Here is a 17,257-nt window from a genome sequence, read left to right as displayed (position 1 = left end):
CCATGCTCAATATTCATGGGATCAAAACAAAAAAAACAGCACCACGGGCCTTTAAAAATGGAACACAGTTCTTTAATGAATGAGCCTTGACAAAAAGACCCGACACGGGCCGTGTTTCGGTGACTAGCACCTGCGTCAGGGGTCACAGTGATGACGTGGAAAACTTGGGGAATAACTCGAATATATTCCTCTACAATATATTATTCCTTACCCCACGTCTCATATAGTAAAAGCTACAAAGCACCAAGGCACTTTCACTTTCTGTATCCAAATGGATGAAAAGCACAGCTTTGTAGCTTTTACTATATGAGACGTGGGGTAAGGAATAATATATTGTAGAGGAATATATTCGAGTTATTCCCCAAGTTTTCCACGTCATCACTGTGACCCCTGACGCAGGTGCTAGTCACCGAAACACGGCCCGTGTCGGGTCTTTTTGTCAAGTCTCATTCATTAAAGAACTGTGTTCCATTTTTAAAGGCCCGTGGTGCTGTTTTTTTTGTTTGGACTTTAGTTTGTACTTCGTTCCCTCTCTTTTGTTATATCCAATATTCATGGGATACCAGAGTCAGTGGTACAGTAAGTTGGTAGCAGGAAGTTCTGAGCACCTTTAGAAGTGGTCTCTAGCTGGCAGGGCTTGGAGATTCCTGCCAGCTACCACAAAGCTCTGCGCCATTGCTGGGTGGGCTTGAGCCCAAAGTGGGTGGACCACTAGCTACTGCTGCACTGTAGTGTGCCATATGTAGGATACAGCAGTCCTTCTTAGTTAACAAACTCCTTTATAATAAGCCAAAGACATCACCAAAGTAAATCTTTGTGCAGGGCATTTTTAATTTGGTTGGCTTTCTTTTTCTTTATCTTTGTATTCAATTTCAGGTATAGACAATAAAGGAGTACACTTGAAATGTTCCAAAATAAACTATCAGGGGTCATCAAAATCGGGATACAATTTTTAATCATATAACTTGGACATCAATTCTCCTTTGATGATCTGACATGGGCTGTGTTTCGGTGCACAGCGCCTGCATTAGGGGTTGATAAAAGTTGTGATGTCTTAAAAAACAACTGAACTTTCTCCTATTTGTTTTTTGGACAATTCTTGTTATCTCCTGATGCAAGCGCTATGTGCCAAAACAAGGTCCATGTCTGGTGATCAAAGGAGAATTGATGTTCAAGTTATATGATTAAAATTGTGTCCCGATTTTGAAGGCCCCTGGTGCTTTTTTTTCGCTACTTGAACTTTATGCTGTACTTTGGACCCTCTCTGTGCTGTTCCAAAATAAACTATAAAATCTGTAATTCCAGATAGATATAAAAGGTTTTATGTATTATGATACATCTTTCTAAACATCTGTACTTGCATGAGTAAAGCAATCCATCTGATCCCCAGATCTTGCAAATTTTACTTCTGAAACAAAAAAATCTCCTCTGCCAGCCTGCAAGGGGAAATCAAGGTTCTTTATTGTCATATCAATGTTTTTAAAAATCTGCTTTTATTTTCTTCGTCTTGATGGTTTTCTCCTCTTCCTTCAGAGTACATCTCAATTCAAACCAGCCTCTACTGGTTTGAAGCTATTGGATATAGTTGTACATGTTAATGATTTTCTATTTGTCTGTACACATGAGTATGATGTGTTGATTACTGGGATAAAACAATTTTTCAATAAATAAAATGTTTAAATAACATTTAAAAAAACAGCCTCTACTGCATGATGAAACTTTGGTGCCCTTTTATTAAAGCTTATCATGCACCAAATGCTGCATGTCCTATTTTATACCTATGGGCTACTTGTCACCTAGCACATGCTAATTTCCATTAGCGGGCATTAAGCATTACTAAAAGGGTCCCTTTATTTGCAACCATCTAAAGATGTTTTTGCCCATCTGTATATCCTCCTGCAAGCTCATTACAGCCAGAGACCACAAACCACAGCTCTCTTCAAGACTCAGTTATAGATGCTAAGTCTGACCACTAGATATCCCCAATGAACAGTAGATGAGCCTCCCTTCCTCACAGGTCACTGCAGTATCCGCTTCCCTGCCTGCCTGGGAAAGCAGAAACTCGGTCCTGAAACTGAATGGAGATTTTCTGCATCGTGGTGCTTAGTAATTGCTATCGAGCCGTCGGATGTACTCAAATCTGCATTGTTTCAGTCTCTACCTGTTTCTAATAGAAACTGTACTAGAAATGTAAAAAAATAAGAATATCCATACTGAGTCAGACCAATGGGCCATCTAGCCCAGAATCCTGCTTCCAACAGTGGGCAATCCAGGTCACAAGTACCTGGCAGAAACCCAATTAATAGCAATATTCCATGTTACTAACATGTCTATCTGAATAATAGACTATGGACGTTTCTTCCAGGAACTTCTCCAAACCTCTTCCAAACTTCTCCAGATACACTAACTGCTGTTATCACATTCTCCGGAAGTGAATTCCAGAGCTTAATTATTCTTTGAGTGAAAAAAATATTTCCTCCTATTTGTTTTAAAAATATTTCCATGTAATTTCATTGAGTATCCCCTGGTCTTTGTAGTTTTTTGAAAGAGTGAAAAATCAATTCACTTCTACCCGTTCTACACCACTCAGGATTTTATAGACCTAAATCATATCCCCCCCCCCCTCAGCTGTCTCTTTTCCAAGCTGAAGAGCCCTAACCTCTTTAGCTTTTCCTTATATGGGAGGAGTTCCATCCTCTTTATCATTTTGTTCACTCTTCTTTGAACCTTTTATAATTCCATTATCTTTTTTGAGATAGAGCGACCAGAATTGAATGCAGTACTCAAGGTGAGGTCACACCGTGGAGTGAAACAGAGGAATTATAATATTCTCAGTCTTTCACATCCCTTTCCTAATAATTCCCAGCAACCTGTTTACTTTTTTGGCCGCTGCTGCACACTGGGCAGATTTCATTGTACTGTCTACAATGACACTTTAATCTTTTTCTTGAGTGCTGACTCCTAAGGTGGACCCTAGCATCAGGTAACTATTTTTCATATTATTCTTCCCAATGTGCCTCACTTTGCATTTGTTCCCAGTAAATTTTATCTGCCATTTGGATGCCCAGTTTTCCAGTTTCCTAAAGTCTTCCTGCAATTTTTCACAATCCGCATGTGTTTGACAACTCTGAATATTTTTGTGTCATCTGAAAATATAATCACCCCACTCATCATTCCATTTTCCAGATCATTTATAAATATGTTAAATAGCACCAGTCCCAGTACAGATCCCTGCAGCACTCCACTATTCACCCTCATTCATTGAGAAAAAAATACTATTTTCGTCAAATAAGCAATTCCTGATCCACAGAAGGACACTGCCTCCTATCCCATGACTTCTTAGTTTTCTCAGGAGTCTCTCATGAGGAACTTTGTCAAAAGCTTTCTGAAAATCTATGTACACTGTATCAACCTATTCACCTTTATCTACTTGTTTATTTACGCCTTCAGAAATGAAGCAAATTGGCAAGCAAGACTTCCCTTGGCTGAACCCATGCTGACTCTGTCCCATTAAACCATGTTTGTCTAAGTGTTCCATCATTTTATTCTTTATAATAGTTTCCACTATTTCCCCCTGCACTGAAGTCAGGCTTACCAGTCTGTAATTTCTCAAATCACCCCTGGAACCCTTAAGCACATAAGCACCGCCATACTGGGAAAAGAGCAAGGGTCCATCAAGCCCAGCATCCTGTCTCTGACAGCGGCCAATCCAGGCTTCAAGAACCTGTCAAAACCCAAAAATAAATAAATAAATAATGGTCAATGGACTTTTCCTTCAGGAATCTGTCCAAAACCAAATAATCAGTGTTACATTGGCCACCCTCCAATCTTCAGGTACTTCTGATGATTTTAACGACAGGTTACAGATCAATAACAACAAATCAGCAATTTCATGTTTGATTTCTTTCAGTACCCTGAGGTGTATGCCATCCAGTCCAGGTGATTTATCACTCTTTAACTTGTCAATTTGACTTAGTACGTTTTTCAGGTTCACCGAGATTTCTTTCAGTTCCTCTGCATTGTCACCCTTGAAAATCATTTCTGGTACATTTCTCTTTCATCTTCTTCCATAAAGACTGAAGCAAAGAATTTATTCAATCTCTCCGCTATGGCTGTGTCCTCCCTGAGTACCCTTTCATGATCTAACAGTCCCATGGATTCCCTTACAGGCTTTCTGCTTTTGATGTACCTGAAAAAGGTTATTTTGAGTTTTTCTCTACATGGCAAGTTTTTCTTCATATTGTTGTAGCCTTATTTTTCAGTGCTTTGCATAAGCTTGACACTGCTAATGTTGCTCCTTATTTTCTTCAGTTGGATCCTTTTCCCATTCTTTGAAGGATGCTCTTTTAGCTCTAATAGCCTCTTTCACTTCACCTTGTAACCAGGCTGGCAGCCGTTTGCTCTTCTTTCCACTTTTGTTAATATGTGGAATACATCTGTTCTGGGATTCCTTGATGGTATTTTTCAACAACATCCACACTTGATTTAAAGGCTTAACCTTTACAGCTGACTCTTTCAGCTTCTTTTTTAACCATTTTCTTCATTTTGTCATGGTCACCCTTAAAGTGAATGCTGCTACAGTAGAGTCCTTTAGTGACTTTACTTCAAATATCATCTCAAATTTGATCATGTTATGATCACTGTTTCCCAGTGGATCTAACATCGTTACCTTGCCCTGCATTCCAATAAGGACTAGAGCTAAAATAGTTCCCCTTCTTGTCGGCTCTTGGACCAACTGCTCCAAAAAGCAGTCATTTATTGCATTTAAGAATTTTACCTTGCTGGTACTCCCTGATATAGCATTTATCCAGTCAATACTGGGGTAATTGAAATCACCTATAATGTTGCCCAGTTTGCCAGCTTTCCTAATTTCTATAAACATTTGTTCATCTGTCTGTTCGTTCTACACTAGCAAAATGTAGTAGAGCCCTACCAGTATACTTTTCCCCTTACACATGGAATTTCTATCCAGAAGGATTCCATGCTGCTGTTTCATGAAGAATATTTTTTTTGACTCAATTCCCCCTTTAACATATAGCACAACCCCTCCTCCAATTTGATCCAGTCTATCATTGCCATATAATTTGTATCTTGATAACAGTGTTCTATTGATTGTCCTCTTTCCACCAGGTCTCTGAGATTCCTATTATATGTATCTCTTCATTTAGTGGTATGTATTTTAACTCTGCCATCTACAAGCTGCTTTGAAGTTGACGGGGATAATTTGCATCCTTTACTCTGTTCTCCTATTAAACACTCCAGGCTTTCTTTCACCATTATTGAAATCTCTATATTGGAATTCCCTAAATGTCCAGTTTTAATAGTATCCTTTGAGGATACTCCACACCGAACCGTGCACTCCTGGGCCATTGTTGGCTTCTCCCCATCACCCCATTTTAGTTTAAAAGTAGAGGGACACACTTCCACAATTTAGGAATCAAAACCTTTTCAAATCCTTCAAAATGTAAATTTAGGTCATATCTATGGACTGTCCTTCTAGATATTTGGAGAGGTCTGCACCTGTTTCTTCTATCGTTTACTGAAGAAAAATAGACTCTTAGAGGGTAGTTTTATAAAATGGGATCTATGTGGAATTTCAAAAAGGTGCTTATTTTATGAACGCAACGTGGAGGGGGATAATCAAACGGGGGCGCCCATCTCTAAGAGTGCCCATCGCGAAGGATGGCCCTGTAAAGGGGCGGGGCAACCCGTATTATCAAAACAAGATGGATATCCATCTTTCGTTTTGATAATACGGTCAGGGACGCCCAAATCATGAAATTTAGGTCGACCTTAGAGATGGTCAGCCCCGGTTTTTGGCGATAATGGAAACCGAGGATGCCCATCTCAGAAACAACCAAATCCAAGCCATTTGGTCGTGGGAGGAGCCAGCATTCGTAGTGCACTGGTCCCACTAACTGATTGGAAAAGCCCTTCCCTGACCCAAAATGTGGATGTTTCTGTGAGAAGGATGTTCATGCCTTTGCTATACCTCTGACACCCTCTTTATTTATTTAGATTTTGAATCACAAGGAGCAGCAGTGGGATTTGAACTGGCCACCTGTATATTGCAAGACCAGTGCTCTAACCACTAGGCCACTCTTCCGCTCTACTCCACTCCCTTGAAATTTGGCCGTCCCTGTGGGAGGCAGTTGAAGATGTCCACGCCTTTGGTATGCCTCCGCTGACACACACATACCTCCCCCCCAGGGACCTGCATACTGCCCCCCCCCCCCACAGGGATGGCCAAATTTCAAGGGAATGGAGTGGCGTGGCAGAGTGGCCTAGTGGTTAGAACACTGGTCTTGCAATCCAGAGGTGGCCAGTTAAAATCCCACCACTGCTACTTGTGATCCAAAAACTAAATAAAGAGGGTGTCAGAGGCATAGCAAAGGCATGGATGTCCTTCTCACAGAAACATCCACATTTTGGACGTCCTTAACTACCATCGCAGGAATGGAGGCATAGCGAAGGACATACTCTAAAAAAAAAGACAAAAATTTTTGAAGTTGTTTTTTTTTGGGATGGGAGGTGGTTAGTGACCACTGGGGAAGTCAGGGGAGGTCATCCCCGATTCCCTCCGGTGGTCATCTGGTCAGTTTGGGCACCTTTTTAATGCTTGGTCATGAAAAAAATGGACCAAGTAAAGTCGGCCAAATGCTCGTCAGGGATGCCCTTCTTTTTTCCATTATCGGCCGAGGACACCCATCTGTTAACCATACCCCCGTCCCACCTTCGGTACACTGCTGACATGCCCCCTTGAACTCTGGTCGTCCCCGCGACGGAAGGCAGTTGAGGACGCCCAAATCGGCTTTCAATTATGCCAATTTGGGCAACCTTAAGAGAAGGACGCCCATCTCCCGATTTGTGTCGGAAGATGGGCGCCCTTCTCCTTCGAAAATAAGCAGGATAGGCACCTATATGCCTATATAAAACAGTGTAAACTTGGGTTCATGTGGTCAGCTAGGGACCAGGGCCAGGACCAGGACTAGAATGATATAGGAGGCCAAGTAAGCAGTTCAGACTTTTGTAATAATCCATTCAATAGCTCAATCAACTCCCAGTGCGTTGTTCTGAACTAAGTCACTTATAAAGGCAACAATAAAGTAGCAACAAGTTCCAAAGTATTTACATAATCGTGACAATGAGTAAGTCAGTCACCTGGCAAGGGAGCGATATTTTGCTATGATAACATTATATGCATGATGAACCAGTTGGCTTTCAGACAGTTTTCATAAGAATTTTAACCCCATGGACTTAGTCTTCAAGGGCTATAAATGGGTCAAGTTTTCAGGATACCCCTAATGAATATGCATGACAGAGATTTTCATGCCTACTACCTCCAGATCTCTGTCATGCATATTCATTGGTGATATCCTGAAAACCTGACCCATTGATGGCCCTCGAGGACTGAGAGTGATGACCAAAGCTCCAAGGCATTCTTTCTCTGCATTGCTAAAAAAGATGACATTTGTACCAATGTTGTAATTTGTATTTTTATAGCTAAAGATAAAGGAGAAAAGAACTTTGCCATGGCATTTGTGAAACTGATGAGACCAGACGGTACGACATTGCGAGACGGAGAGCATGATCTGATTGTATATAAGGTGAAGATCCAGTATTCTTTTGCACACTTTGTGACCTGGGGGTGAAAAGTGAGAGATGGGACGAGCATGGACTTAAGAAGGAATTTTGATGTGTGGTCATGTTAGGACCTGTAAATGTGCAAGCTGATGTATTAACCCGGAAATGGTTTCACAAGCATGATTATGCATGAAAAAATGGCACAGCACATGAAGGGCAGTTTTGTAATAAGGTGCTAAATGCATGTAAATAATTAGAGAACTGGTATACTGGTACATACGTGTGCATGTACACATGTAACTAGAAATGAGTAGTAACAAAGTACTTGTACTTTGTTACTACTCATTTTTAGTACTTAAGTATGATTGGCAGTACTTTTACTTGTAACGAGTTACAAATTGCCATACTTTTTACTTGTAACTCATTACAAGTAAGCTGTATGTTTGTGCTTAATAACAAAGTTTATAAAGTATTAAAAAAAAAAAGTATTTTCCCATTCCTCTGCTTCTCCCCCTCTACAGGTGATGTCAGACCCAGCTTGCAGCTGATTGGACCTGAACGTTTGGTCCCAAAAACAGCTGAGCTGTGACCAGAAATTCGGACCCAATCAGATGCAAACCAGCTTGTCATCTTGTTCTCTTGGATAGGGTTTCCCTTTTCCAATCCCAGTCTCACCCTATCTTGCTGGAGCTTCTTGTGCAGAAGCCTATCATCGCGGTGATTAAAAGACAAAACATTTACAAATGTAAAATTAATCTACATTTTAAAATGGTATGCATATAGCTATTAAAAAATGTTATAGCGGCGATTATTTGAAAATGTAAAACAAAAAACCCCCCTTCCTTTATTCATCCTCTCACACATAAATTTAACAAGCTTCTTAAAAAAACGTATTTAAATTACATTTGTAATTTCATGTATTAAGCGGTTCTTCTACTAAGCTGCGGTTAAAGGGGGCCTCCACTAGCATTAACACATATTTTTGATGCATCTGAGGCCCTCTTTTACCACAGCAGGTAAAAGGCTGTCTTTTTTGCTGCAAAAGAAATGGCCATGTGGTAAGTGAACCACTTGCTGCGTAGCCATTTTTAGGGTGGGGGCATTAACCGCCACCCATTGAGGTGGCGGTAAGGGTGCCCGCGCTAACCCGGCAGTAACTGGGCAGCTTGTGTCACTGCCTGATTACTGCTGGGTAAGCACCGGCGCTACAAAAATAGAAATATTTTTATAGCACCGGAAATGGCGTGTGCTGGGGGCAGGAATTACCACCGGGCTCCTGCGGTAGCCCAGCAGTAGTTCCAGATTGGTGCACAGCAAGCCTGTTGCGACACGCCAACCCTTTAATAAAAGGGCCCCTAAGTTTCTGTTCCATTGTACCCACAGAGATCTAGATATTTTACAAGTTGATAAGTACATAATCACAATGCAGTATTGCTTGTAATTGTACTAGATTCTGTGGTTCAACTTGTGAAAAAAACATTTTACTTTGTAATTTTAAAAAGTAGTTTTAAGAGCTGTACTTTTTTACTTTTACTTGAGTTTGTTTTTTGGATAAGACTTTCTACATTTACTTCAGTACTTTTGAAGCCAGTACTTTTACTTTTTAATTAAGTACTTCTAAACAGTAACAACCCCATCTCTGCATGTAACTACTGAAAATCCACTTAAGCGCTATTCTATAAATATGCATATATCTTATATAGGGCTTTGTTTACTAAGGTGTGTTAGTGTTTTTAGCATGCCTACACTTAGCACGTGCTAACCATGTAGGCGCCTATGGGGATATTGTAGGCACGTACATGGTTAACGCGTGTACAGTGGGGGAAATAAGTATTTGATCCCTTGCTGATTTTGTAAGTTTGCCCACTGACAAAGACATGAGCAGCCCATAATTGAAGGGTAGGTTATTGGTAACAGTGAGAGATAGCACATCACAAATTAAATCCGGAAAATCACATTGTGGAAAGTATATGAATTTATTTGCATTCTGCAGAGGGAAATAAGTATTTGATCCCCCACCAACCAGTAAGAGATCTGGCCCCTACAGACCAGGTAGATGCTCCAAATCAACTCGTTACCTGCATGACAGACAGCTGTCGGCAATGGTCACCTGTATGAAAGACACCTGTCCACAGACTCAGTGAATCAGTCAGACTCTAACCTCTACAAAATGGCCAAGAGCAAGGAGCTGTCTAAGGATGTCAGGGACAAGATCATACACCTGCACAAGGCTGGAATGGGCTACAAAACCATCAGTAAGACGCTGGGCGAGAAGGAGACAACTGTTGGTGCCATAGTAAGAAAATGGAAGAAGTACAAAATGACTGTCAATCGACAAAGATCTGGGGCTCCACGCAAAATCTCACCTCGTGGGGTATCCTTGATCATGAGGAAGGTTAGAAATCAGCCTACAACTACAAGGGGGGAACTTGTCAATGATCTCAAGGCAGCTGGGACCACTGTCACCACGAAAACCATTGGTAACACATTACGACATAACGGATTGCAATCCTGCAGTGCCCGCAAGGTCCCCCTGCTCCGGAAGGCACATGTGACGGCCCGTCTGAAGTTTGGCAGTGAACACCTGGATGATGCCGAGAGTGATTGGGAGAAGGTGCTGTGGTCAGATGAGACAAAAATTGAGCTCTTTGGCATGAACTCAACTCGCCGTGTTTGGAGGAAGAGAAATGCTGCCTATGACCCAAAGAACACCGTCCCCACTGTCAAGCATGGAGGTGGAAATGTTATGTTTTGGGGGTGTTTCTCTGCTAAGGGCACAGGACTACTTCACCGCATCAATGGGAGAATGGATGGGGCCATGTACCGTACAATTCTGAGTGACAACCTCCTTCCCTCCGCCAGGGCCTTAAAAATGGGTCGTGGCTGGGTCTTCCAGCACGACAATGACCCAAAACATACAGCCAAGGCAACAAAGGAGTGGCTCAGGAAGAAGCACATTAGGGTCATGGAGTGGCCTAGCCAGTCACCAGACCTTAATCCCATTGAAAACTTATGGAGGGAGCTGAAGCTGCGAGTTGCCAAGCGACAGCCCAGAACTCTTAATGATTTAGAGATGATCTGCAAAGAGGAGTGGACCAAAATTCCTCCTGACATGTGTGCAAACCTCATCATCAACTACAGAAGACGTCTGACCGCTGTGCTTGCCAACAAGGGTTTTGCCACCAAGTATTAGGTCTTGTTTGCCAGAGGGATCAAATACTTATTTCCCTCTGCAGAATGCAAATAAATTCATATACTTTCCACAATGTGATTTTCCGGATTTAATTTGTGATGTGCTATCTCTCACTGTTACCAATAACCTACCCTTCAATTATGGGCTGCTCATGTCTTTGTCAGTGGGCAAACTTACAAAATCAGCAAGGGATCAAATACTTATTTCCCCCACTGTACATGGTTTACGCATGTTAAAAACATTAACGCACCTGTAACGCTGCTTAGTAAACAGGGTCCATAGTGCATATTTGACAAGTGGGTGTATATATGGGCAGTGTCTGGGTGGGACTCATACTTATACGCACATCTCTGGCATTTATTTATTTATTCAGGACATTTATACCCCACATTAGCCCGAAATAGACTCAAGTTCAATGTGGCTTACAAACAATAAAGTGAATAAAACATAATAATGTACAGAATATGACACAAATTACAATAACTTCAAGAAGCGAATTAATACATGTGCGGTAAGTGATCAGGGATTTAGACTATTTCAAGGACAAACAAATAATTAAGGGTGGATAGGTGAGAGCATTATTAGGCAGGACTAGATGGGAAATGAGATTAAGAAAAGGGTGTGGGTAAAATTCAAATAGAGTTACATAGTATGTAATACTTTATATGTATACCCGAGTTTGATTTGTCCCTGCCTTTCTCAGTGCACAGACCATAAAAGTCTGCTCAGCACTGTTCCTGTAATAAAAGTTCTGAAGCTAACGTTGAAGCCCCTTAAAATTTACACTCCGTAGAAGTCCATCCACCCTGCACCGGTTTTACTCTCCAAATACCGGTGTCACCTAGGCCAGACTGAAGAAATAAATAAAATATTCAGTGGCACGTAACCGGAGAGTGCTGCCGAATATCCCCAAAGACCACCCAGTCAAAAAGTGGGCAGGTCAGGGGCAACCCTGAGGTGGAGCCCAGGGTTATGCAGGTGCCGGCTATATTCAGTACCGACACCCACATAGCTAAGCGACCTAATTTAGGACAGCTTAAAAGCTCTCCTAAATTAGGCCACTTAGCTATCGGGTGCCAACACTGAATATTGGGCCCACATCCACATAACATTTGTTTTTTTTTAATCTGCATTTTAATGAAGGTCCCATGCTGTGTTTTCATGGGCTGGATGCAGGTAGGGTAGTGGCAGTGGCAACAAGTCATGCAAAAGAAAAGGAAGAGTGGAGGTGGTGGATATGGGGTGGGGATGTGAGGAGAAAAAAAGAGATGAGAACAGGACATGGGGGAGCATAGAGGGGACGTGAGATTAATTGCTGGACACAGGGGGGGGGGGAGGAGAAACACAGATGAGATGCTGCATATGGGGGAGGAAGAGAAACGAGCTGTTGGACATGGGTGAAGGAATAGGGAAACAAGATGCTGGCCATCTGGAGGTGGGTAGAGAGGGAAAGGAGAGATACTGGTCACCTTGGGGTGGTAGAGACTTGAACTGCCCAAGGATTGCAAGGCTGAAGGTTGTGCTAGGGCATCAGATCCCCTTGGGGGAGCCCTGATCACATTGAGTCTCACACAAACACAACTGTTACTATTAATATAATCATTGTGCTATATTTTAAACACCCTAGTAGTAGTAATGCTATTTTCTTGATTTAGGGTGACAACAGAAAACTAGAGGATGTGAAGTCATACTTGAACCTACCTTCAATAAGAAGCCTAATGGAGGCCAAGGCCCTTTCTGGCTCTTCTTTTCGACTGAGTGGGACCACAGCAGGCATGGCAATCTGCACCAGAGATAGCATCCAGATCTCAACATTGGTCAGCTCTACTAAACTCACTCAAAATGGTATGTTTACCTTTCTTTTCTTATTTTTTTTTTAGGCATCTATTCGCTGTTCAGCATAGTTCACCTGCTGGATCAGTTCAAGATTTCTACTTCAATTTATGTCTTAATGTATTCTGGGAGTGCTAGCTATTTCCTGGGAGTGCTAGCTATTTCCTATCTATACTATAGCAATGACAGGGGTGTAGGTACCAGTGGCGTAGCCAAGGGTGGGCCTGGGTGGGCCCAGGCCCATCCACTTTGGGTTCAGGCCCACCCAATAGCAGCACATCTCTAATGTGGCTGGCAGGGATTCCCAAGCCCCACCAGCCAAAAACTCCCAACTGTCCCTCCTATATACCTTTTAAATAGCAGATCTTTGCCTGCTACAAGCAGCGACTGATACATACTGTTCGCACCGGCCCTGCAGCCTTCCCTCTGATGTATTCCTGCTTATGCAGAAACAGGAAGTTGCATCAGAGGAAAGGCTGTGGGGCCAACATGAGCAGTGTGTATTAGTTGCTGCTCGTTGCCAGTGAAAATCTGCTATTTAAAAGGTATGCAGGGGAGGGGGGTGCTTGAGAGACCATATGGCATGCAGGCAAGAGAGGGGGAGACCAAATTACTTGTGGGACAAGGCGGAGTTCTTCTGCCCACCCATCTTGGGCCCAGGCCCACCCAAAATTGGGTGTCTGGCTACGCCCCTGGTAGGTACCATTGATTGAGACCAGCAAAATGCTCAGGGCTGCCTGTAGCTGAACCTTCCACCTCCTCTATAAGTCCAGCATCCCTCCCTTCCTATGCCCCTCCAAATAGGTCTGACATCTCTCCATCAACCCCCTCCCCTCCCCACACACACACAGATCCAGCATCTCTCCAGCCCCTATCCCTCAGTCCTCCAAACATACGAGTCAATGGCAGTGGCAATGCTGAAAAAAAGCTGCTTCCAGTCAGCTGGACCCACCAAGACCCTCCCAAGTCCCTCCCACAGGAAGGTACATCAGATGAAGACAGACTTGGCATAGGAAAGGTATTGGCAAGATCAGCCTGCCAGAGGCAGCCTCTTTTCAGTGCTTTCTTTGCTGGTGACCCACCTGCATTTGGAGGGTTGGCCGTGGTGTGGGGGACTGGAGAGATGCTGGACTAGCAGGGGGCTGTGGGGAGCTGGAGAGATGCCAGACATGCACTGGGGGGAGATGGAAAGATGCAGGACCCACTTTGGGGGGGGGGGGAGGGGGAGAAATGCTGGACTTGGGGAGGGGGAGGAGAATGAAGAGAGAGAAACCTAGTGTAAAGGGGAGGAGAAGGCAATTAGATGCAGGAACTGGGGGGCAAGAAAAGAGGGAAGAGAGAGTGGAGCAAAGGGGAGGGGGAGAGATGTTTGATCTGGGGGAAGGGGAAGCAGAGGAAAGGGACAGATAGAGAGAGGGTGAGAATTGATGGACCCGGGGGTAGGGAATCAAAGAGGAGAGAGAGAGAGAGAAAGGTGAGACACTGGACCAATGGAGGAAGGGGGGATTGTGGTGCATGAGGAAGGGAAAAGAGAGGAGAGAAGCTGAACCTGGGGAGGGACAGGGACACAGAAAAGAGATGCTATGAATGGAGGGAGCATAGGGACAGGTCACAGAGGGGCGGTGCTGCACACAAGGAAAGGGATAGGAACAAAGAGAGGGGATGCTGAATATGGAGGGGCATAGGGACACTGAGAAGCAGGGTTGTAGTCAGCAGCCCATTTTTTTTTTGGGGGGGGGGGCAGATAGACTCATTCCTTTCTGCTCATTCCTCTCTGTTGTCTCTCCCCTACCCCCATCCCCATTAAAAATGTTACCTTTGCTAGTGGGATGCTTGAACCCCATCAACTAAGGAGCTCCTTGGCCTAAACCTCCCCTGGTGCAATTACGTTGGCAGTGACACAGGCACTCTCACACATGCTCAGTTTGTGGTGGTGCCCGAGGCCAAAGTGAGGGGAGACCAGGCCCCCAAGGTCCCCCCATGGTTACACCACTGCTGAGAAGGCATATGCCAGGGATACATAGGAGAGATTCTGCCAGGACAAATAGGGACGCAGAGGATAGGTGGATCATGAACACAGAGATATAATAAATGTCAAAAGGACAGAAGACACTGGAAAGAGAGTTAGCTTATCAGGGTTTATAAAAGGTTTAGATAATTTCCTAAAAGAAAAGCCCATAAGCCATTATTAAGATGGACTTGGGAAAATCCACTGCTTATTTCTAGGATACTGTCAACAATTTAAGGGCACTTCTCTACTAAAATATAGACTCAAAAACAATGTGTGTAGTAGAGGACCAAAAAAGTACAATATGTTTCAATAATTATAGCGGGAAAGTCTTATATATACTTAACGGCTGGTATCACTTCACTCCCTTGGTGAACCTCTTGCCGTATCGATATTGTAATCATCGACTTTTACCCCCAACCTACCAATACCTTAATTTTTCACTTTCACTCTTTTATTCTTGATATTATATAAAAAATTAGGCAATGTGTTACTTATCTTGACTTTATCTCAAACGGGTGTGCTCACGGACCCCCTGTCGGGGGGTCCGTGAGCACACCCGTTTGAGATAAAGTCAAGATAAGTAACACATTGCCTAATTTTTTATATAATATCAAGAATAAAAGAGTGAAAGTGAAAAATTAAGGTATTGGTAGGTTGGGGGTAAAAGTCGATGATTACAATATCGATACGGCAAGAGGTTCACCAAGGGAGTGAAGTGATACCAGCCGTTAAGTATATATAAGACTTTCCCGCTATAATTATTGCAACATATTGTACTTTTTTGGTCCTCTACTACACACATTGTTTTTATTTCTAGGATAAGCAGCATAACATCTGTTTTACTGTTCTGGGATCTTGCCAGGTACTTGTGACCTGGATTGTCCACTGTAGGAAACAGGATGCTGGGCTTCAAGGACCTTCGGTCTGTCCCAGTATAGCAATGCTTATGTTCTTATGTTCTAAGAAAAAAAACCCAGAAAAGCAGAAAAGAGACACTGGGACCAAACTAATGCTCAGACATCAAAGGTGTGTTTTTTTATTCCTCCTAATTGCAATATGTAAGCTTTGAGAAATGTGTATTTCTGGTATCTTGCATTTCGATTTCGATTTCTATTACTATGACAGGTTTTCTATATAGGTCTGGAATGTGGTTGCTTTTTACAGGGTTTGTTTACTAGAGCTCTAAAGGGATTTCTCCTCCTCCTCCTCCTTTCCACCTCCCAAGTCCCCACTACCATGAGAGAGATGGTATTAAAGGGGGCCCATGCAATCCTAGCTATGCCACTAAGCCAATCTAGCTTTACTTGTGTTTTGCAAAAGAAAGAGATGAGACAAACAGAGGAAATAGAGATAATAATATACCAGGGAATTCTATATATGGTGCCTAGTGTTACACACTATCTCTGTGTGGATTTTTCAACACATAAAAGCATTATAACAGAAGCAAAGCGCCAAAATGGCCCAAAAATGTCAGATCTGTGCAGAACTACAGTCACGCGTCCAGTTATAGAATAGCGCCTAAGGGCCCTGTTTACAAAGGCGTGCTAGTATTTTTAGTGCATGCTAGCCGTGTAGATGCCCATAGGAATATTATCAGGCTCATTTTCAAAAGAGAAAAACGTCCAAAAAGTGACAGAAGTCTGCATTTGGACGTTTATCTCACAAAGACGTCCAAATCAGTATTTTCGAAACCTATTTTTAGGCGTCTTTCTCTGAAGTCCGTCAGATGAACATCTAAATCTCAAGGGGGCGTGCCAGGGGCATGTTCAAGGCGGGACTTGGGCGTTCCTAAGACTTAGACGTCTTTCAGCCATAATGGAACAAAACAAAAACGTCCAAGACTTTTAAAACTTAGATGTTTTGAACTAGACCTGTTCTCATAACAAACACTTCCGCAGGATCAAAGTTTGCTGCATTAACCATTAGGCTACTTCTCTACTCCACAGAAGAGGTGCCTCAAATGACCAGATGACCACTGGAGGGAATCGGGGATCACCTCCCCTTACTCCCCCAAATCACAAAACATTTTTCCAAACAGCATTTTCAAAAGGAAAAGATAAACTTTTTTTTTTGTAGAAGATGACCTTTCCTGTTCTAATTCTGGACGTTTTACAAAAAAAGTCCAAATTCAGACTTAGATGTGATATCCAAAAATGCCTGTTGTGTATTTGACTTACTCAAAGTCACAAGGAGCAGCAGTAGGAATTGAACCTATGTTGCCAGGATCAAAGCCCGCGGCACTAACCATTAAGTCACTCCTTCTCTGTTTTGGATGCCTTACATTTGGACGGCCAAATCACAAGATGTCCATAGTATTTTCGAACACAAAAGATAGATGTCTATCTTTTTCGAAAATGGCCTTCTTTCCTGTTCAGAATTTGGACGTTTTTTGTAAAACGTCCAAACTCTGATTTAGACGTTCTATTGAAAATGCCCCTCTATGTATATCTGTACAGTTAGCACGTGCTAAAAATGCTAGCATGCTTTTGTAAATAGAGCCCTAACTGTTTTTGTGCAAATGTGAAAATGGTGGATCAGGGGCATGCCCTTAAAACATGCACAGTGTTATAGAATTCAGGGGATTTGTGCCCAACTTAAACCCTGAGATTTACACTTGGTTTCAGTTGATGTAAATG

The 17,257-nt window shown here is 42.7% G+C and overlaps 1 protein-coding gene across 1 annotated transcript in view; it reads left to right on the top strand.

Moving 5' to 3' along the window:
• Nucleotides 1-17,257, top strand: part of LOC115461208 (dedicator of cytokinesis protein 2-like) — a 1,592,043-nt gene that overhangs the window by 289,754 nt on the left and 1,285,032 nt on the right. The window contains 2 exon segments of the mRNA XM_030190877.1: nt 7,504-7,607; nt 12,433-12,622. Of these exon segments, the coding sequence (XP_030046737.1) occupies nt 7,504-7,607; nt 12,433-12,622 (294 nt within the window).

This window comes from Microcaecilia unicolor, chromosome 2 (assembly GCF_901765095.1).
Source record: "Microcaecilia unicolor chromosome 2, aMicUni1.1, whole genome shotgun sequence".
NCBI classification, from domain to species: domain Eukaryota; kingdom Metazoa; phylum Chordata; class Amphibia; order Gymnophiona; family Siphonopidae; genus Microcaecilia; species Microcaecilia unicolor.
Note: the sequence above shows the minus strand (reverse complement) of the source record. Positions and strands in the feature narration are given on the sequence as shown.